Source organism: Notamacropus eugenii, chromosome 1 (assembly GCF_028372415.1).
Source record: "Notamacropus eugenii isolate mMacEug1 chromosome 1, mMacEug1.pri_v2, whole genome shotgun sequence".
Classification (NCBI taxonomy): Eukaryota; Metazoa; Chordata; class Mammalia; order Diprotodontia; family Macropodidae; genus Notamacropus; species Notamacropus eugenii.
Window position 1 is genome coordinate 429,048,784 of NC_092872.1, and position 20,221 is coordinate 429,069,004.

Here is a 20,221-nt window from a genome sequence, read left to right on the forward strand (position 1 = left end):
TATTTTACCTACTGAGGCCACTGGCCAAGAGCTACCTCTTCTTGTCATCTTCATCACCCAGATGCTTTTTGCCACTGTCTCTTCTTTCACTCTGGCCTCACATGAAGAGGCATCATTTCTCCTCACTAAGGCCAACCCCTCAACATGTACAAGTGATGCCATGGCATCTCACCTTCTTCAGCAGATTACGGCCCCCCCCCCACCTGTCATCCCCCTTGTCTCACCTATCCTTAATCTTTCCCTGAATATTGACTATATCCCTATTCAGATCTGCCTAGTCCTCCTAGTCCTCAAAAAACATTCCTTTGATCCATTTTTCCCCACTAGCTATTGTGCCATATCTCTCTTGGTTATATGGTCTTCTTGTTCTCCTTCCTGACAGCAGAGCAGCTTTGAAATATGAAGGTCACTCAAAAAGAATGGCTCAGAAATATGCTTTATGTGCTTGAGCTCCTTGAGAAGGCCATCTAAAATACATGCCTCCATTTCCTTTCCTTTCTCTTCTTAAATCTCTACAATCTTGCAACCTCATTAATTAATCAATGTTTCTCTCTCAAAGTCACTAAGAATCTTTCAGTTGATAAATCTAATGGGCTTTTCTCAATCCTCAGCCTTCTTGACTTCTCTTTAGCCTTTAACACTATTGATTACCATCTTTTTCTTGATTCTCTTTTCTTTCTAGGTTTTTGTGACATCACTCTCTTCTGGTTCTCTTCCTGCTTGTCCAAGAGATCCTTCTCAGACTCCTTTGCTGGATCTTCATTATGCTTGCTATCTGTGGATGTCACACAGGGCTCTGTCCTGGACTTTCTTTTCTTTTCTTTCTGTACTATTCCATTTGGTCATGTTATCAACTCCCACAGATTCAATTATCACTTCGGTGCTGATGATTCTCAAATTTACTTCAGCCCTAATGTTTCTGCTGGGCAGCTAGGTGGCTCAGTGGATAGCATACTGGCCTGAAGTCAGGAAGACTCATCTTCATGGGTTTAAATCTGGCCTCAGATACTCACTAGCTGTGTGATACTGGACAAGTAATTTAATCCTGTTTGTCTCAGTTTCTAATTTGTCAAATGAGCTGGAGAAGGAAATGGCAAACCATTTCAGTATCTTCGCCAAGAAAACCCCAAATGGGGTCATGAAGAATTGAACATGATTGAAGTGACTCAACATCTTTGCTGATCTCCAGATTCCCATCTCCAACTATCCATTAGACATTTCAAACTGGATATCCTATAGACATCTTTAACTTGACATGTCCAAAGCAGAACTTATTTTCTTCGTCAAACCCTTTTGTCTTTCTAACTTCCCTATTACTGTTGAGAGTAACACTATCCTCCCAGTCCCCTGGGACAACTGAAGTATCATTCTCAACTCCCCACTCACTCTCACCTTCTACATCCAGTCAATTGTTGAAGCTTCTTGATTTTACCTTAGATACATCTCCTGAATATGCCCCCTTCTTTCCTGTGTTACTGGTACCACTCTGGTGTCTGCCCTTATCACCTTATATCTGGACTACTGTAATAGCTGCTGGTTAGTTTCCCTACCTCTTGCTATAACTCATTTTCTACTCAGCTGTCAAAATGATCTTCCAAAAGTACAGGTCTGACCATGTCATCCCTCTCTTCCCCCACCCAATAGACTACAGCGTCTCCCCATCACCTCCAGGATCAAATATAAAATCCTTTTCGTTCAAAGCCCTTCGTAACTCCACCCTTCACCTGTCTATACCTTACCACTTCCCCCTGCCCACCCCCCACCCCACCCCATGAACTCTATGATCTAGTGACACTAGGTTCCTTTGATATTCCTTCCTGAAGAGCTGAACCTTCCAATTCTGAGCACTTTTTCTGGCTGTCCCTTAAATCCAGAATGCTCTTTTCCCCATATCTCTACCTCTTGGCCTTCTTCCAGGTTTAAATAAAATCTCATATTCTATAGGGAGCCTTTCTCAATCCCCCACAATTCTAGTGCCTTCCCTCTATTGCTTATTTCAAATTTGTCTTGCATATCACTTGTTTGTACACAACTGTTTGTATATTTTCTCCTCCATTAGATTGTAAGTTCCTTGAGAGCAGGGATTGTCTTGAATCCGTAGTGCTCATCGTCGTGCCTGGTGCATAGCAGGAACTTAATACATATTTATTGACTGAGTGTTTGGAATGGGAGTGACACAAACAACCAGGCACCTTGCTTTCAATTGCTGATAACTCTTCAACAAGGGGTCCCCCTCCTTCATCACAGGAACCACTTGGTCTAGATCTCCCCTCTCCTTCCCTCTCCTTTCCTCCTGTCTTCTGCTCCAAATATAGGCCACCAGGAGCACAATTTGTTGAGAAAAATCTATGGTCAGACCTTGAAGGTCGGTCAGTGTCTACTCCTTTTGCTTTTGGACCACCAGCAGTGAGCTGATGGCTAGCAACATTCTGAGAATAGGGCTATTGTTGAGACTACCACAGGCACCTGAATGCTGCATTCTTTCTGCACCACAAGTCAATCAGCTACCCACTATGATTCTTGCAGATGCTCATCTAGCCCATGTAAGACCATTGGCATCACAGCAGGAGGAGGAACAGCTTTCACTGTTCATGGGCCAGAATCCTGTGAGCCTGCAAAGATAAAGATCCAGCAAAAGAGACTGAGAAGGAGCACTTAGCCCGATAGGAGAAGAACCAGGACAGAACAGTGTCATAACAACCTAGAGAGAAGACAGTGTCCTAGAGAAGAGACTGAGCAACAGTGAAAAGGCTGCAAAGTCATCAAGAAGGATGAAGACTGAGAAAAGGCCATTGAATCTGGCACTTAGGAGTTTATTGGTAACTTTGGAGAGAACAGTTTTTAGAGAGAGCGAGAGGAGAGGAAGTGGAGAAGCCTACTGCAGATGACCTTAGAGAAGTTAAAAAAAAATCCAGAAGAGGGCCAGGGGAGGAATAGAACAATGGCTTTCCTAGTTTCCTAGTTTCAAGTTAACATATATTTTTATTTTAAGGAAAATGTAAATGGTGGAAGTACAAGGTTTAACGTAATCTTTTTTTTTTTGTGCTTGCTTGTACATTTGAATGTGTTGATAGCTCATTCCCCTTCTCCCTCACAACCCTCTCTAGTATTTGGGAAGCCACAGTCACTGCAGGGCTTGAACCTAGGACTGGATTCAAATCCTACCTGATTCGTATTGACTGTGATCAAGTCACTTACCCTCTCCATTCCCCAGGCAACTCTCTAAGACAAAAAATTTCTTAACTTTTGGAAACATTCTGAGAAGACTTTCAAAGGCTTTATCAGACTGGCAGTGGAGTCCGTGCCATGGGAAAATCTAGAAATCCCGGCTGGAAGACTCCAAGTGGTGGGATATTTGTTAATCTTCCATGGCGGAGGGCAGTGCCCTACGGTGATGCAATCCCAGGCCTCCACAGAGAGAAAGTAACTATCAACACAAATACAAACGTTAAAAAGAACTAGAATAAAATTATTTACGAAACATCTGACTTCCACAATTTACAGTTTGTTTAAAGCAATATTTATATGAACTTGAACAAGATGGAAACACAACTGTTCTGTTTGTTTAAGTGGCCTCTTCTGACTTTTTTCTTGCTTTTGTATATTTTTCTAGATTTTATTGCTGTAATGTCTGCCATATTGCCTCTTGTTGATAGTTACTACTTTATAATAAATCTATTTAAAGAAAAAGGACATAGAAAGTGTTTTCAAAGACAAAACCAGTGCTGACCTGGTGACACAGTATTATCTGGAACCAAAACTAAGGTGAGGCCAGTGGAGTTTTTCCAAGGGTACTCAAATTTAGAGGGGTAAAACTTTTTCCCCGACTTGGCTGTCCGAGACAGTTTGGCAGCTTGCACCAGATGTAAAAAACAGCCCTCTCACTAAGGGCTTTATCCTTCTGTTTCTCAGATCGTTTGCCTAATGTGGGCAATGGTTTCTCATGCTTGGTCCTAACTCCCTCTGTTCTGAATGCCCTTAAAACTATTTTTCTCTACACCCTTTTCTAGTAGCACATTTCAAAGTATATTCCCATTTATAGACAACTATTATAGAAAAGTTTTTTGAAGGTAAAGTTTCTAAACTTAACTTACAAACTTGTTACACAGTCTTATAGGTAGTTCCCCTAAAGATTCTGCTCCAAAGATAAAAGCCCTAGTCACATTATTAGCTAAGCATTTGCAAGGGAGCTAGGAGGAAACCTTCTAAGGTGAGAAAACCATCACCTTCATAAGCCCTTATAATCCTGTGAACCCCAGCCAAGGTGTGGACTTTTGCACCAAAATCCATTCCTGTTAGTCACCCAACTTGCAGTATGGAAGTATTTCATTTCCAGGGTTCTCTCTACTCTGCTACCTAGCTATCTCCATATGGCCCCGAATCAAAAAGACCCGAGTTCAAATCTAACTTGAGACAATTACTAGCTGTGTGACCCTGGGTAAGTCCTTTAATTTGTCTATCTCAGTTCCCTCACCTGCAAAAAGGAGATGATAATAGAACTTACCTCCAGGGCCTGTTGTGAGGATCAAATGAGAGAACATTTGTAAAGAGCTTAGCACAGTGCCTGGCACATAGTAACTTCTCTATAAATGTTAGCTGTTCTTATTATTATCATCAAACACAGACCCCCAGGGAAAGCACGGGAAGAACAAGATGAGGAAGTAGGTGACTATGGCAAAGACTGTAGGCAGATGGGACTGGGTGAGGCAAGGGTGAAGGGGAGAGAGATAAGAGAAAAGGAGACATGTTAGGAATTCAAAGGATGAATCTCAAAGACTAATTCATCCCACCTAGAGCCTGTTTCTGATTTGAGGAACAGGTGCTTTGCTCTTCAAACTTCCAGTTTACCCTCAAAGAGCAGCTTCCCTTCAGGCTTCACAGTTGGGCACGTCGGTTCTGCATGCATTTAGTGCATGGCAAATAGTGGAGGAGAAGTTACTATCTCCAAAAATTCCTTTGTGATGGCTACAACTTCCATTTATTATTACTGGAGCTCTGTGGGTGGGACTCATCAGGCTGGGCCTCTGATTTTTTTTTCTCTTCTAAGTGCTTAATAAATATTAAATAACAACACAGAACAGCTGGCAGACACACAGAATATGTGGGCTTGTTTCCCATTGACTCTTGCTACAGCCAGAGAGCCTGGTAAGGCTCTGAATTGAAAGCTAACTTGGGAAGGATGAGTCAGCTATGCAGACCACTGGGACTAGCAGCACTTTGAGATGCTCTGAGATGCTCTCTCTAGTATTTCCATCTGGGTGAGATGACCTTCCCTGAGCAGAAAGGCAAATTTCCATGATGTAAGGCCATGCATCAGGGCTTCCAAGGACTTAGGGTACTGGTACCATTTTCTCTCTCTCTCCTCCTTCTTTTTCCTTTTCCCTCTCTCCCCATCCTTCTCTCCCCTCCCCCCCAAATCAAAGTGCAAAACATCTCATGTGGGGAGAGGTCAAAGCAAGATGAAGAAATTTCCATGGCAGCTCAAAATTAGAATCATCATCATTCAGGAAACCTGCCGGAAAGTCATATGGCCAATGCTAAACTTCCTTATTTCTGTGATGGAACTGAGGCATATTATCCCACTTCCTTAAGTCTCCCATTTACAAAACAAACAACCATCTCTCTTATTTCTTCCACTGACTCAGAGCACACAGTCTTACTTTTTCCACTGACAAAAGACACAGCCTTTCTGTTTCCTTATTTCTTGTGTAACTGAGGTTCAAGCCTGAAACATTTGCATAAGAGTACCCTCCTTGGTGTAAAGAAAGAAGACTAAACCTCTCCAAGCCTGAATTAGGGATGGAGTTAGTATGAGAGCTTGGGAGAACAGTGATATTTCTTTTCTCTTTTTCTGCTTTCAAAAAGAACATTTTTGACTGCAGTGTTTGAGAGAGACAGAGATAGACAGACAGACAGAGACAGAGAGAGACAGAGAGACAGAGAGAGAGAGAGACAGAGAGACAGAGAGAAAGAGAAAGAGAGAGAGAGAGAGAGAGAGAGAGAGAGAGAGAGAGAGAGAGAGAGAGAGAGAGAAGAAAACAATAGAGGAGAGAAGATAAAGAAGAGAGGAGAGGAGAAAAGAGAAGAGGAGAGGAGAAACAACAGAACAGACTTTGGAAGACAGACATGGCAGGGAAATTTAGCTTCTCAACTTATTCTTTATCTAGTTTTATCCCCATGTTTTATAGATGAAATCCAGAGAAGGAAAAACACTTATCCAAGGTCATGAATTCATATCTTGTGACTCCAAAAGCAGTGCTCTTTCCAACATCCTCTCTCTCTTCTATCAACATAGGGCACAATCACCTCCATTTTCTAACTGTTTCAACCGACAGAAGGCACATCTATCTCACTAGCATATTTTTCCCACCAACATAGTATATAACATCTCATTTTCTCATTTCCCCATAGTAAGACCTAAGTCATCCTACTTCCTTGTTTCTTTCACTTTAAGTACTATTATTCTTAGTGGGTAGAATCAGAAGGATTCCTAATAACATTCTGCAAAAGCTCCACTTAGATTCCCAGGTGTCTCATGAGCTCAGGAAATCCAAAGCTGGTTGATCAATCATCCCCATCCTTTTCCCTTCCTTGACTTACACAGGCTGCTTCCCGGACTTGCTCAAAAAGGCGTTTGGCAGGTATCAAGAAATCCAGGAGGCAGCAGAGCCCATCTCCCTGGTAGTGAATGTCCAGGAGGCGGAACACTTGGCCAAGGATGGTTGCCGCTGTGGCTTCAAAGGGAGGGTACAGGGCTGCGAGAGTGCTCTGAATTGCTGTGTCCAGTGACTGGGAATCCTGGGGTGGGGGGGAAGGGAAAGAAATGAGATATATCACGGGGAGAAGGGAAAGAGTAAACAATGTGCTGTAGCTCCCATTTGGTGCAATGGGAGATTCTCAAGCTTTTGTGAGCCTCCATCTCTCACCCTTTCCATGGCCTGCCTCAATGGCAGAGAACCACTCTAGCCGAATGTATAGAGTAATGGACTGAGAGTTAGAACTCCCAGATTCAGAACACTTACTGAGTGATGCTGGGCAAGTAAAATAACTTCTCTGATCCTGTTTGTTCTTGGTAAGGTGAGGATAATAATACCTGTAGTTAGTCCAATAAGCAATAAGCATCTATTAAACGCTTTTATTTGGTGACAGGCTGTACCAAGTGCTGGGGGTACAAAGAAAGTTCCTGCTCTCAAGGAGTTCTCACTATTCTGTCATTTCACTCAAATAACAGGCAAATAAGTACACATAAATAGATATTTGTTATTATGATTGATTCAGGTCAGTCGTGTCTCTATCTCCATGACCCCACATGGGGTTTTCTTGGAAAAGGATACTGGAGTGGTTTGCCATTTCCTTCTCCAGTTCATTTTACTAATGAGGAAATTGAGGCAAACAAGGTTAAATGATTTTCCCAGGACTACACAACTAGTAAGTATCTGAGGCTGGATCTGAGGGAGCTGGCACTCTATGCACTATGCCACCTAGCTGCCAAAGAGGATGTATCCAGAAGAAATTGGAGATGATCAACAGAGGGAAAGACACTAGAATTAAGAGGGACTGGGAAAGGCTTCCTGTGGAAGGTGGGATTTTAGCTGAAATTTGAAGAAAGTCAGAAAAACCAGAGTTATTGGGAGACTCATATGAGATGATGTGTAAAAGCACTTTGCAAAGTTTAAAACACTGTGTGAATGTCAGTTATTGTTAGTCCACACTTGCTGTACTTTTATTGTTACCCTGTTTTCAGGCACCAGTCTCCTAACATGATTTGTGATAAACTAATGTTATTTCAGGGACTCAACGTAGTATCTAATATGGGCAGAAGCTTAATAAATGCATGCTAAGTTGAACTACATTTCCTAAGATCATAAGATTTAAAGCTTGAAAGGATCATACAATCATAGACTGATGAATTTGAAAGGCCTTTAAAGATCATTTAGCCCAACCCCTTTATTTTACAGTTGAGGAAACTAAGACCCAGAAAGGGTAAGTGATTTGCCCAAGGTGACACGAATAGTAAGGAACAAATTTAATTTAATTTAAAATTTGACCCTGGGAACTCTTTCCCTCCTTCCCTCTCCTACTGTCCCTTTCCTTTCCTTCCTTTCCTTTTCCTTCCTTCCTTTTGCTTCCTTCCTCCCTCCCTCTCTCCTTCCTTCTTTCTTCATCACAAAAAATAACAACCATCATTTCTTAAATGCTTACTATGTGCCAGTCACTGAGCTAAGTGATGGCATACAAAAAAAGGCAAAAATATGATCCTTGCCTTCAAGAAGTTAATAGTCTAATGGGAGGGTTGGGGAGAGACAAGATAAAAAAACTATGTACATATAAGATATATATACCTTATACCTATATATATATATATATATATATATACACATATATATATAATATACATGTAAGATATATACACACACACACATATATAGTTGATGTAATCACAGAGGGAAGGTGAGAGTTGGGGAAGTCTCTTGTAGAAGGTGGGATTTGTATTGGGTCTTAAAGAAAGCCAGGGAAATCAGAAGGTGGGGGTGAGTAGGGAGGGCATCCCAGGAATGGGGAATTAGTCAGTGAAAATGCCTGGGCTGCAGTGTTGTTTGTGAGGAGGAGCAAAAAGGCAGGGATCATAGAGTATCTTGAGGGTAGCAAGATGTAAGAAGACTGGAAAGGTAGAAAGGAGCCAGATTGTGAAGGGCTTTAAAAGAAATATAGAGGACTTTATATTTTATTCTAGAGGTGATAAGAAGCCACTGGAGTTTGAGTAGGGAAGTAACACAGTCAAAATTGCTTTTTTTTTTTTAAAGCAAGATCACTTAGCCAGGGATTCTTAAACTTTTTCCACCGGTGATCCCTTCTGTGCTTCTTAAACTGTGGGTGACAAACTCACATGGGGTTGAAATAGTCCAGCTGTGAGGTGAGGAAGGGCTGCACCAAGGTGTTGGCTGTTTGAGTGGAGAGAAGGGGGCATATAGGAGATATGTGATGGGAGAAACAAGATGTGGTGAAAGATTAGGTAGGTGGAGTGAGAGAGGGAAGAGCTGAGGATAACGATGATATTCTGAACCTGAATAATGGGAAGTCATAGCAACAGTAAATAATAAGGAAGTTCAGAAAAAGGGAGGGCTTTTTTGGGGAGTAAAGTAATAAGTCTACTTGGGGCATGTGGATTTTGAGATGCTTATGGGAATATCCAAAAGGCAGTTGTTGATGTGAAATGGGAGATCAAAAGAGAGGTTAGGAGCTGTATAAATAGATCTGGGAATGATCAGCATAGAGATGATAATTGAATCCACAGGAGCTGATGAAATCACCAAGCAAGATAATATAAAGCAGAAGTTTTTAATCTAGAGCCCTAAGGAGGAGATATAGCTAGTACTCTGGGAACCTAATGAGAGAGTGTGGGATTTATTGAGGGAGCCAAGATGGCAGAGCACAGGCAGCAACCCAGCTGAACTTTCCCAATATTCCCCTCTAAACAACTTTAAAATAACTATGCAAACCTAATTTTGAAGTGGCAGAGCCAAAAAAAGATGAGAGTAAGACATTTTTCTAGCCTAATACAACTTAGGAGGTGGAAAGGAGAGGTCTGTAACACTGGGTTTGGGGCTGGCCCAGATGGCATACTGCAGGAGCACTGGATATTGGCCATAGAGGCAGCTATAGCAGCGCAGCAGCATCGGGAGCTCTCAGTCCAGACATGGTAACAGGGTTGGATAAATGGTCAGAAAGAGATTACAGGGGACTCTTCACTGGCAGTGGGAGCAGCTGGCATGGATCAACAACTCTATTGCCCATATACTGTTCTAGGTCATAGTTCTAGGGCAAAGAGAGATACTTACGGTCTGTAACAAGGGATCAGGGACCCTGGTCACAGTTCTAAGCCATGAGGCTGCAGGAGAGTAGGGGACCTGATCACAATTCAAGGGCCAAGAGAAGTGTGAGCACATGCAGCTGAAGGGGAGTAGAGACCCTTCTTAGATAAAAACCAGAGCACAGACCAGGAGAGCAATGACCATACCTCTCCCTAGATCACGCTATCTTGAAAGCACCAAAAACTTGCAAACCTCCAGATCTACCTCTGAAAACAGTAGCATAAAAATACCTGAAACTTGGAATAATGCTTTTTTGCCATTCCCAGGTGAACATAGCCCAACTATAATATAAAGTTAAAAGTGCAGAGATAGTATAGGAAAACAAACAAATTAAAAAAAAAGAACTTGACCATAAAAAGGTATTATGATGGTAGGGAAGACCAAGACATGAATTCAGAAGAAGATGATGTAAAAAGAGCTGCAAGCAAAGTGAAAAACTCAAAAAAACAAAACAAAAAAAGATAATTGGACCCAAGCCTAATAAGAATTCTTGGAAGAGTTCAAGAAAGAGATGAGAGTGATAGAAGAAAAATTGGGAAAAGAAATGAGAATAATGTAAGAAAATTATGAAAAGAGAATTAACAGCTTGGTAAAAGAGGCACAAAAAATACTGAAGAAAAGAATTCCTTAAAAAACAGAACTGGCCAAATGGAAAAAGAGGCACAAAAGTTCACTGAATAATTCCTTAAAAATTAGAATTGGGCAAATATAGAAGCTAATGACTCCATGAGATATCAAGAAAAAATAAAACAGAATCAAAAGAATGAAAAAATATAAGAAGGATATTATTAGAAAAATAACTGGCCTATAAAAGAAAGATAATTTAAGAATTATTGAACACCTGAAAGCTATCATCAAGAAAGAGCCTAGATGTTATATTTCAAGAAATTATTAAGGAAAACTCTCCTGATACCTTAGATCCAGAGGGTAAAATAGAAATTGAAAGAATCCACTGATCACTATCTGGAAGAGATCCAAGGAAAACTCTCAGGAATATTATGGCCAAATTCCAGAGCTCCTAAGTCAAGGAGAAAATATTGCAATCTGTCAGAAAGAAACAATTCAAATATTGTGGAGCTACGGTCAAGATCATGCAAGATTTAGTGGCTTACATGTCAAAGGAGTGGAGGGCTTGGAATATGATATTTTGGAAGCAAAGGAACTAGGATTACAAACAAGAAAAACCTACAGAGCAAAACCAAGTATAACCCTTCTGGGGGGAAACGCATATTTAATGATATAGAAGACCTTCAAGTATTCCTGAGAAAAGACTAGAGCTCAACAGAAAATTTGACATTCAAACACAAGACTCAAGAGATGCATAAAAAGGTCAACACAAAAGAGCAATAACAAAAGGTTCAATAAAGTTATACTATTTATATTCTTATATGAGAAGATAACACATGTAACTTCTAAGAACTCTATTATTATTAGGACAATTGGAAGGAGTCTACATAGACAGAAGGCATGGATGTGAGTTGATTTTGTTGGGACTGTCTAAAAATGAAGGGCTGAGGAAGAAGGATGCACTGGGAGAAGAGGAAGGGGGATACAGAATGGGGAAATTTTTTTCACATAAAACAGGCACTCACAGTAAAGGTTAAAATTGGAGGGGGAGCAGCTGGCAATGCTTGAACCTCACTCTCATTGAAATAGGTTCACATGTATGTATGCTAAAGATCTATTGTAAAGCCCTGGAGTCAGGAGATGAATAAAACAGAAAGGACAATTTGGCTAGAACCTAGAGTTAATGAAATAGTAATAAGGAATAAGCCTGCAAAGGTAGTCTGGAATCCGATTGTTAAAGACTTTAAATGCCAAACATAGGAGTCTCTGTTTGATCCTAAAGGTAAAATGGTATCATTGAAGTAAGGTAGTGATATGAATGAGGAATTATTTCTGCGCTTTAGTCAGCTGCGTAGAGGATATGCTGAGACAGTTAGAATGAGAGAATTGGGCTAGAATTTCAAGGTCCTTCCCAGATCTCACAAAATCCATGGATTCTTCATTTCTGTTCCCTCCCTCCATTCCATGTATTCCTCCCCTTTTTAATCTGTAAGGCCCCAAGTTCAGGAACCATATACCCTGACTCTTCTGGCCCATGCTGTTCTCTCTTTCCCTGGGCTCCTCCTACTGGCCATGGTTTTGAAGTCAAACACAGCCCCCTGACCAGACCAGCACAGCACAGCTCACCATGAGTGGTCCTGTTCTGGAGCACAAGCTTCTGGGAGCATAGGATCCAAGATCTAGAACTGAAAGTAACCTCAGAGATCATCCAGTTCATCCCCCTTATCTTATTAATGAGGAAACTGAAGTCCAGGGAGATGAGTGTGACTGGTTCAACGTCACACAGGTAAGCATCAGAAGTAGGATCTGAACCCAAGTTCTCTACCTCCAGAGTGATAATTATTTGTCCTCTACCACTCTGGTTTCTAAATCACAAATGGCTTTTCTGTCTTTTCTCAGTTATTTGAAATGGGAAAGGACATTTGGGGATTGTAGTCCAAACCCACTGAACTCATATGCCTAATGCCACTGAGACTCTGATAATCAGTCTTTGACTTAAGAAACAGTTTTCCAAATTAAAATTGATCTAAATTTCATCCTTGATTAATGACCAGTGGTTCTAGACATTCAAGCAAGACACAAATGATGAGACACATCAGAAGTATCTGAGGCCAGGTTTGAACTCATGAAGATGAGTCTTCTTGATTCCAAGTCCAGTGATTTATTCATTGCACCACTTAGCCGTCCATACATTGGAAGTAAATGCCAGAGAAAAGAGAACTACACTTGAAGTGAGGAGACCTGGTCACAGCTCTGATATTTAGCAGCTATGTGACCCTGGGGAAATCAGTTTTCTCTGACCCTCTGTTTCCTCATTTATAAAACAGGGTTCATTATTTTTATACCATCCATCTCACAGGGTTGTTGGGAAGAAAGAAACATTAAAGTGCTATAGAAATGTGAGTTATTATTGATAGTGAAAACAAATTTAATAGGAAAATGAACACATTAAAGGAACCCTGGGGAGTATACACCCATGATTAATTAGCTGAATAGCAAGGCCCTGGAAGCCTTGTAATGGATACAACATTAACCAGACACGGACCCCTGGAAATGGTTTCAATGAAACTTAATAGATGTGTTTCCATTCCTTTACAGGGTCAGGAGGTTGGCTGTACGTTTAACTATTCATCTGCACAGCCTTATTGGATCATAAGACTTAGAGCCAGAAGGAACCTTAGAGATCTAGTCCAACATTTTCATTTTACAAGGAGAAAGCTGAGATACAGAGACAGAAAGAGACTTACCCACTGTCACACACACACACACACACACACACACACACACAAAAAAAAAAAAACTGTCCAACATGGAGTTGGAGTGGGGCGGGTTGAAACTTATAGGGTGCAAAGAGATTCAGATCATGATTTCGGTTGAGGCAAAAAAATGCAAAAAACATCAGTCAACTCTACAAAAAAAGTCTATATTGCAAAAGGCTTTAAAAAGTTATTCCATGTTTATGTTTTTTTCCCCATTAGAAAGTTAATTCTTATGAAATTGGGCAGTGTATATAACTCCCCTAGCCCAGCATGGTGCTTTCTGTATACAGTACCTGCTTATTCAATACAAATTTGTTGAGACGTTGTTGAGAAGATCATTCTTCTTGTTTGTTTGTTTTTCCCTCCCTTACCAGGTACTAGTGAAATGAAGGTTTTTTTTGAGTTTCAACACAAAAACCTGAGTTTTGTGTTGAAGCTTCCCTGAGAGGGTAGATTTGGCATGTTTGCAATTCCTCCCATCTCTGAATTCACTGGCTGTCTCCCTTGTCTGCATCCCTCTTCTCACCTCTGCCTGTTGGCATCCCTGGCCTCCTTCAAGATTTAGCTCAAATGTCACTTTCTGCAGGCCTGTCCCTGACTCCCGGCTGCTAGAGCCTTCTGCTCTGAGGTTGCCTTTCAATTACTCTGTAAGTAGCTCTTCTCTATTCAGACACATATTTGAAGGCAGAGGATGTTTTGGGTTTTTCTTTGTATCCTCAGTGCTAAGCTCAGTAACTGGGATGTAGCAGGTGTTTAATAAATGTTTATTTATTGATTGGCTGACTTTGGATATAGTATGAGATTAAGCAAATGAAGCTGAATTGAGGGTCAGACAGCTGGAGATGGGATTAATAGCAGTAAATTATACAGTCAGTTTTAGGAGGGAGCTACCTTTGTCCTAAACTGCCTGTGCGACCTTGAGCAAGTCACCTAACCTCCATGGGTCTCGTTTTGAGAGTTTTCTCACTTGTAAAATGAGAGGGTAAGACTAGATGACCTCTGAGGGGCCTTCTGGTTCTAGACCTAAGATCTTTGGCTTTCAGACAGTAGAAGATGTAAGGCACTCAGGAGAAAGAATCATCTTTTTCTTCTTAAAGATCTTTATAATGAAACCTCCAAAATGACCTCTGGTGTGTTAGAAGGTACATCCCAGTCCCTCTATGTCCTAACAGTCAGTTTTGCGAGTTGCTGGGGCTAGAGATCCCTTAGGGGTCGATTTTCACCTGATGAGCCTCTCCAAACTTGGCTAGGCTGGCACTCAGATGATAGACACATTATCTGTCTCTGAGAGCATTTTTGAAGGCTTTCTAGCCTGGTAGGACCAGCCATAGCTTGCCAAACACTAGTACAGCCTTCTTCAGATGTGAGGAACCTATGGCCTTGAGGCCACATGTGGCCCTTTGACTGAATCCAGACTTCACAAAACAAAATGATTTACTCTGTGAATTCTAGATTCAGTCAAAAGACTGCACTTCAGGACCTAGAGGGCCACATGTGGCCTCAAGGCCATAGATTCCCCACCCCTGGTTGAATCCAGGGCCACCTCTGTACCATAGGGAAAGAGGGAAAAGGGCTTTAGCTCAGGAACCCTCTAAAACAAAGCTTCGTTTTCCTGATAGTGAGAAAATTCTCCCTTTTATTCAGTCATAGAATGGAAGCTCTGGGAAGGCAAGAGATATTATGGTTTTGTTTTTGTATTCTCAATTTCCAGAACAGTACTTGTCATATCTTAGGCCCTTAATTAAATACTGAATTTTACTGAACTGAAACATTTTCTTTCATTTGTTTTCCTTTTCTTCTTCAGCAAACATCATAAACATTCCCCAATTGTAAAAAAAAAAAAAAAAGAGAACCCAAACTTTCTAAAAACTTCAAAACTATTTGCCCTATACTTTCATTTAATCAATACCAGTGACTGACTTTTGTGTCGCCTCCTCCTCCTTTCCCCCTTCCACTGGGTACTGAGAGAAGTGCAAAGATGGAAAGTCACACAGTCCCTGCTGTCAAGGATTTAACAACCTAAGTCATACTTGAAGACAGCGTAGGTTACATCCTTTTGCAACAAATACTGCTGTATTATAGGAAAATATTCAAGCCTTTGCCAAGGATCCCCTTGCTCTCAGCTGTATTTGACGTCACAAAATTCCAAAACAGCCAGAGAATTTGGCCCATCTCTTGGTATTTCCCACCTGTAGCTCAGACACCCCTTGGCTTACTCTCCACCAACTCCCACAATCATGGGTATTTTAACTCTGCACCCATTATCATACCTCTTTAGACTTGTTTCCTTTTAACATGATTTTTAGGTTTTCAAAGAGAAGTATGAGAAATTTTTGTCCCTGGAATTGGCCTTAGAGGTTGCTTAGTCCAAACCCTGCCCTTTACAGAAGAGAAAGCTGAGGCCCAGAGAAAGGAAAGCACTTGTCCCAAATCACCAGGGTACTAAGTTGAAGTGTTGGAATTTCAACCTAGGGACTCTAACTTCAACGCCGCTGCTCAGAATTCATCCTTTTCTAGGTATGGCAGGTCTGACTCTTAGTTTCAGGTTTGGTCTGGGGCTCTGTGAATATTTCTGGGATTCAGAACTGACTGATGGTTGAAAGTTTAATAGTTCTAAAATAACTATAGCTACCATTCATATGAAACAGCTAGCATATAACAGTTAGAATTTATATTATATTTATAGAATTCTTGGTTTGCAAAATGTTTTGCATGTGTTCTCTCTTTTCTTACAAGGGATCTGTGAGGTAGATACTGTCATTATCTTCATTTTACAGATGACAAAACTGAGGCTGAGAGCCATTAAGTGACTTGCCCAGAGTCACATGCTACTAAGCGTCTGACACCACATTTAAACTCAAGTCTTCTTGACTCCAAGTCTAGCACTCTGTCCACTGTGCCACCTAAGCTGCCCTAGGCTTGGCAAATTCCTCCAGGTTCTGGGTACAGCTTGAAGAAGTTGCACAAATGCCTCTTGGAGAAGATCACCAGATTGTTACATTTAAAGCTGGAAAGGACCTTAAAGGCATTTAATCAGGAACTAAGGCACAGAGAAAGGGTGAGTGACTTCCCAAGGTCACCAAAGCAGTGAATGGCAAGGTCAATATTCAAATCCTGCTGTTTCAACTCCAAAGGCTCTTCTAGCCCCTTACAGGTGTGCTTGCATGCAAGTGAGTCCAAGTAAGTTCATATTTTTCATGTTCATCATAACAGTAATTGATTTTGAGCTAGAAGGACCTCAGAAATCATCTAGTACAATCCACTCATTTTACAAAGGAGGAAACAGAGGCCCAGTGAAATTAAATGTCCAAGGTGTCACAGGTGTCTTTAAATCTCTGCCAAGACTTCAACCCAAGTCTTCAAATTTCCAAACTAACTCTCTCTACACAGAACTATGGTGTTGTGTGTGTATGTGTGTGTTCTGTGAATACATGTTTAGTGTATGTGCTATTATGAATGTCTGCCTGTCATTTATGGCATTTGTGTGCTGACAGAATGAATGTTTGTACATTAATATGTCCTGTGTGAATGGTTCTCCATGTATATGGGTGCATGTTCTTGGTAGGGAGGAGAAAACAGCCTCATCTGCAATTTAACGAGTATAAGAAACTCTCAATGTGGAAATTCCTTCCACCAAAGCAGATGAGCATCCTGTGCATAATTTGTAGTCTTAGAGAGTTGCCTGAGAAGTGAAGTGATTTACTCATGTTCACACAGCTAGCATATGTCAGAAGGAGGATTTCACCCACTTCTTGAGTGAGGTTGATGGCTTTGCTATCCCTCATGTGTGTGCCCAAAATTCCTAAATGGAAATCAGAGTCAGGAATTAAAAAATTCCACCAAAGTGCTTATTCAGACACTAATTGTTTACACCAGACCATCCAAATTTCTTGAATGTGTAGATTTGGGCTAGAGTTCCCTAGGAAATAGAATCCTTTTCATTCTCTGTTTCAGATCCTGGTCCCAAACTGGAAGCACAAAATTCTATAGCCTCATACTTTCTAGAACTTTTGGAAAATACTGGTCCATTGGACTTGAGTTTCTACGAACCTCTGCTATCACACAGGCAACTGGACACAAAATCAACACTTATCCATTGCAGAACATAGTCCCTTATTAAAAAGTCATATTAAAAAGCAGTACCCCCCTCCCCCCAACCTGTGCTTTGGGCTCAAGCCTATCCCGTCTCTTTCTCTCTTTCCTGTTCCCGAGGATTCTGAGCCCCACGTGTCTGGCCTCTGGAGTCACTCACTCACACAACACCTGAGAAACCGAGGAGAAAGAGGCCTAAGAACAAAGAGGAAAAGCATTACCATGTTGTTTATGGGCACTGGAAGCAGGTAGGGGAGCGGCTGGCTAAGGAGAGAGTGTCCAAGAGCCAGCCAGCTTCCTTTCCATCAATTCTGCTGGGGGGTCAGTGCACATTCCCGTTTTCATTCTCTCCCGGGGGGGCGCCTCCTTGCGTTTCTGTCCAATCCCCGTGAGCGGCTGGTGGGCAGGTCTTCCCCAAATCCAGGTGCAGGAGGTACCCACATTGGCAGTCCCGTGAGGACCTCACCTCTGTCCCCTCCCTCCCCATCCGTCAGTTCCGCGTCCTTTCCAAGGCAGCCAGAGTTGAAGAGGAAACCTGTGAGCCAGGAGCTAGTTCTCCTCCCTCCTCCTTCATCTCTGAGAAACAGGGCAAAGGGTGAGAGGGAAAGAGTGAGAGGGGAAAAAGGAGAGAAAGAAGGAGGGCGGGAGAGAGAGACAGAGAGAAGGAGAAGAAGGAGGAGGAGGAAACAGAAAAGAGAGAAATAGGAAAGAAGAGAGACAGAGAGACAGAGAGAGAGACAGAGAGAGACAGAAAGACAGAGAGAGACAAAGACAGAGACAGAGAGACAGAGACAGAGACAGAGAGAGAGAGAGACAGACAGAGAGAGACAGAGAGAGAGACAGAGAGAAGAGAAGAGAAGAGAAAAACGGACAGAAGGACAAAAATAGGAGAGAGGGAGAGAGACCGAGACGCAGAGAGACAGAGGAACGAGGTGTACGCTCACAGGCAGAGAGAGAGAGAAGAAAGTTGGCTTGTTAAGGAGAGACTGAGGGGAGTGGAAAAGCAGAAGGGAGGAGAGTGTCTGGGAACGAAGTCTTAAAACTCAGTCTCGCCCCAGCCTGAGCCTGGGTCTCTTTCATTACAAAACCTCCTTCCTGTCCCAAGTCTATCCTGGTCCAGGAACAGCAGCCCCTGTTGTAGAACCTAATGAGATCCCTCCCTGCCCCCAGTTTTCCCCCTTCCCACCCCTCTTTAGCCACCCCCCCGCCCCGGGCTCCCCCCCGGAGGACAGGGGCTGGGCACAGTTCGGAAAGGGAAGCAGGTTGGGGGAGGGGGCAGCCTCGCCGGCCAGCCCGGAGGAGCCCAGCCGTTCCCCCTCCCCTAGTGTGCGTCTGCGAGTCTTCGGCCCGCCCGCCGCCGGCTGCGCTTGCCAAGAGGAACACAAGACACCCACACAGTTTTGTTTTTCTAACCATTCTTTTTCCAAGAGCAGTTTCTTTCTTTCGTACCTCTCGGATCTGAGCCCCTGGATGGCTGTCTGTCCTTGGCCAGCCTTGAAAAGGCCTCGAGCTAGTTGGCCAGAACACTCCCTTTCCGAAACTCTTGCAAACAACTCAAGGGTTATGGAATCCCCCATCCCAAAGCCCAGGGAGCTCGCCTGGAGGAGGGCGAGAGATTCTCAGGGACCAAGATGGATGGGAGGAGAAAAGGATCCAGGGTCTGATCTATTCTTAGGGATTCCCGACTCCACTCTCATTTCTTCTAATCCCCCTTACACTCAACCCCAATCTGCTTTAATAAAGGTCTGGGCATCTCCCTCATCTCACTTTCCTCTGCCCAGAAATGTTGTTCTCCATTGCCTAGGTGGGATAGTTTCAACTCCCCAGCCTGGGATTCAAAGTTCTTCACAATCTGGCAGTGCTCCTGCTTTCCAGCCTTGTCATTCTCCTCTTGAACTGTATACTCTGAGGAAACCGGACAAAATCCCCAAGCCCCAAACATCCTGTAGCCTTTTGTTTCTATCTCTGCTCCAGAAATTCTCAGTGTCTGGGATGCCTACACCCCCGCTTCTTCCACTGAGTTTCTACCTATTCATGATAGCCCAACTCAGATAATTACTTACACCTTGATGCCTTCTCTGATTCCCTGTTAGTAATAACCTTGTGCCTCTCTAGTGAATTTATCATGTATTTGTATTATACTTATTTGTGAACCTCTAGACTGGAAGTTCTTTGAGGACAGATAATGGGTCTTATCCAAATTTGCTATCTTTCCTAGTGCCTAATACTGTGTATTATAGTTATTTGTGTGTCTCTAGACTGGAAACTCCTTGAAGATGGGCAATTGACTTATTAAAGCTTTGTGTCTCTTCTGGAGCCTAATAGAAGGCTTTACACACAGTAGAAATTTTGCAATGTCTGTTGAATTGCTGAGTCTTTAGCAAACACATCAAAGGTCCTCCACAATCCAACCTACCTTGCCCACTCCATCTTTCATTACGCCTCCTTCAGCCAATGGTATATGATTCACCATTCACCTCCCTGGCTTCCTTTAAGTCCCAACCAAAATCCCACCTTCTACAGGAAGTCTTCCCTAACCTCTTTTAATTACTGTGTTTTCCATTTTTAAAAATTATTTCTTATTTATCCTGGATATAGCTTGTTTCGTATACATCTGTTTTGGTGTTGTCTCCATCATTAGATGGTAAGCACCTTGGGGGCAGGGACTGCTTTTTTGTTCCTTTTTGTATCCCCAGTACTTAGCACAGTGCCTGGCACATGGTAGGTACTTAATAAATGTTTATTAAATTGGAGTGAATTGAATTCCCTGAATACATCTTATCTGCCTTTGCTCTTTTTCTTCTGCCTAGAATGTCCTTTCTCTACCATTCTCCCAATAAAAATTCTATCCATTTTTTCAAGATCCAGATAAAGATATCATCAAGTAGTAGACTGAGTACAGGACTTGAAGCAAGAGTTCCCGGGTTCAAA

At 42.1% G+C, this 20,221-nt stretch overlaps 1 protein-coding gene across 1 annotated transcript in view; it reads right to left on the reverse strand.

Annotated features, from left to right (window-relative positions):
- The window catches only part of KIAA1755 (KIAA1755 ortholog), a 71,587-nt gene extending 53,562 nt beyond the window's left edge, over window positions 1-18,025 (reverse strand). The window contains exons 1-2 of the mRNA XM_072631564.1: window positions 17,512-18,025; window positions 6,601-6,798 (exon numbers count right to left, since the gene is read on the reverse strand). Of these exons, the coding sequence (XP_072487665.1) occupies window positions 6,601-6,798; window positions 17,512-17,514 (201 nt within the window). The 5' untranslated portion in view covers window positions 17,515-18,025. The remainder of the gene's footprint in view (window positions 1-6,600; window positions 6,799-17,511) is intronic.
- Between the last annotated feature and the right edge of the window lie 2,196 nt (window positions 18,026-20,221).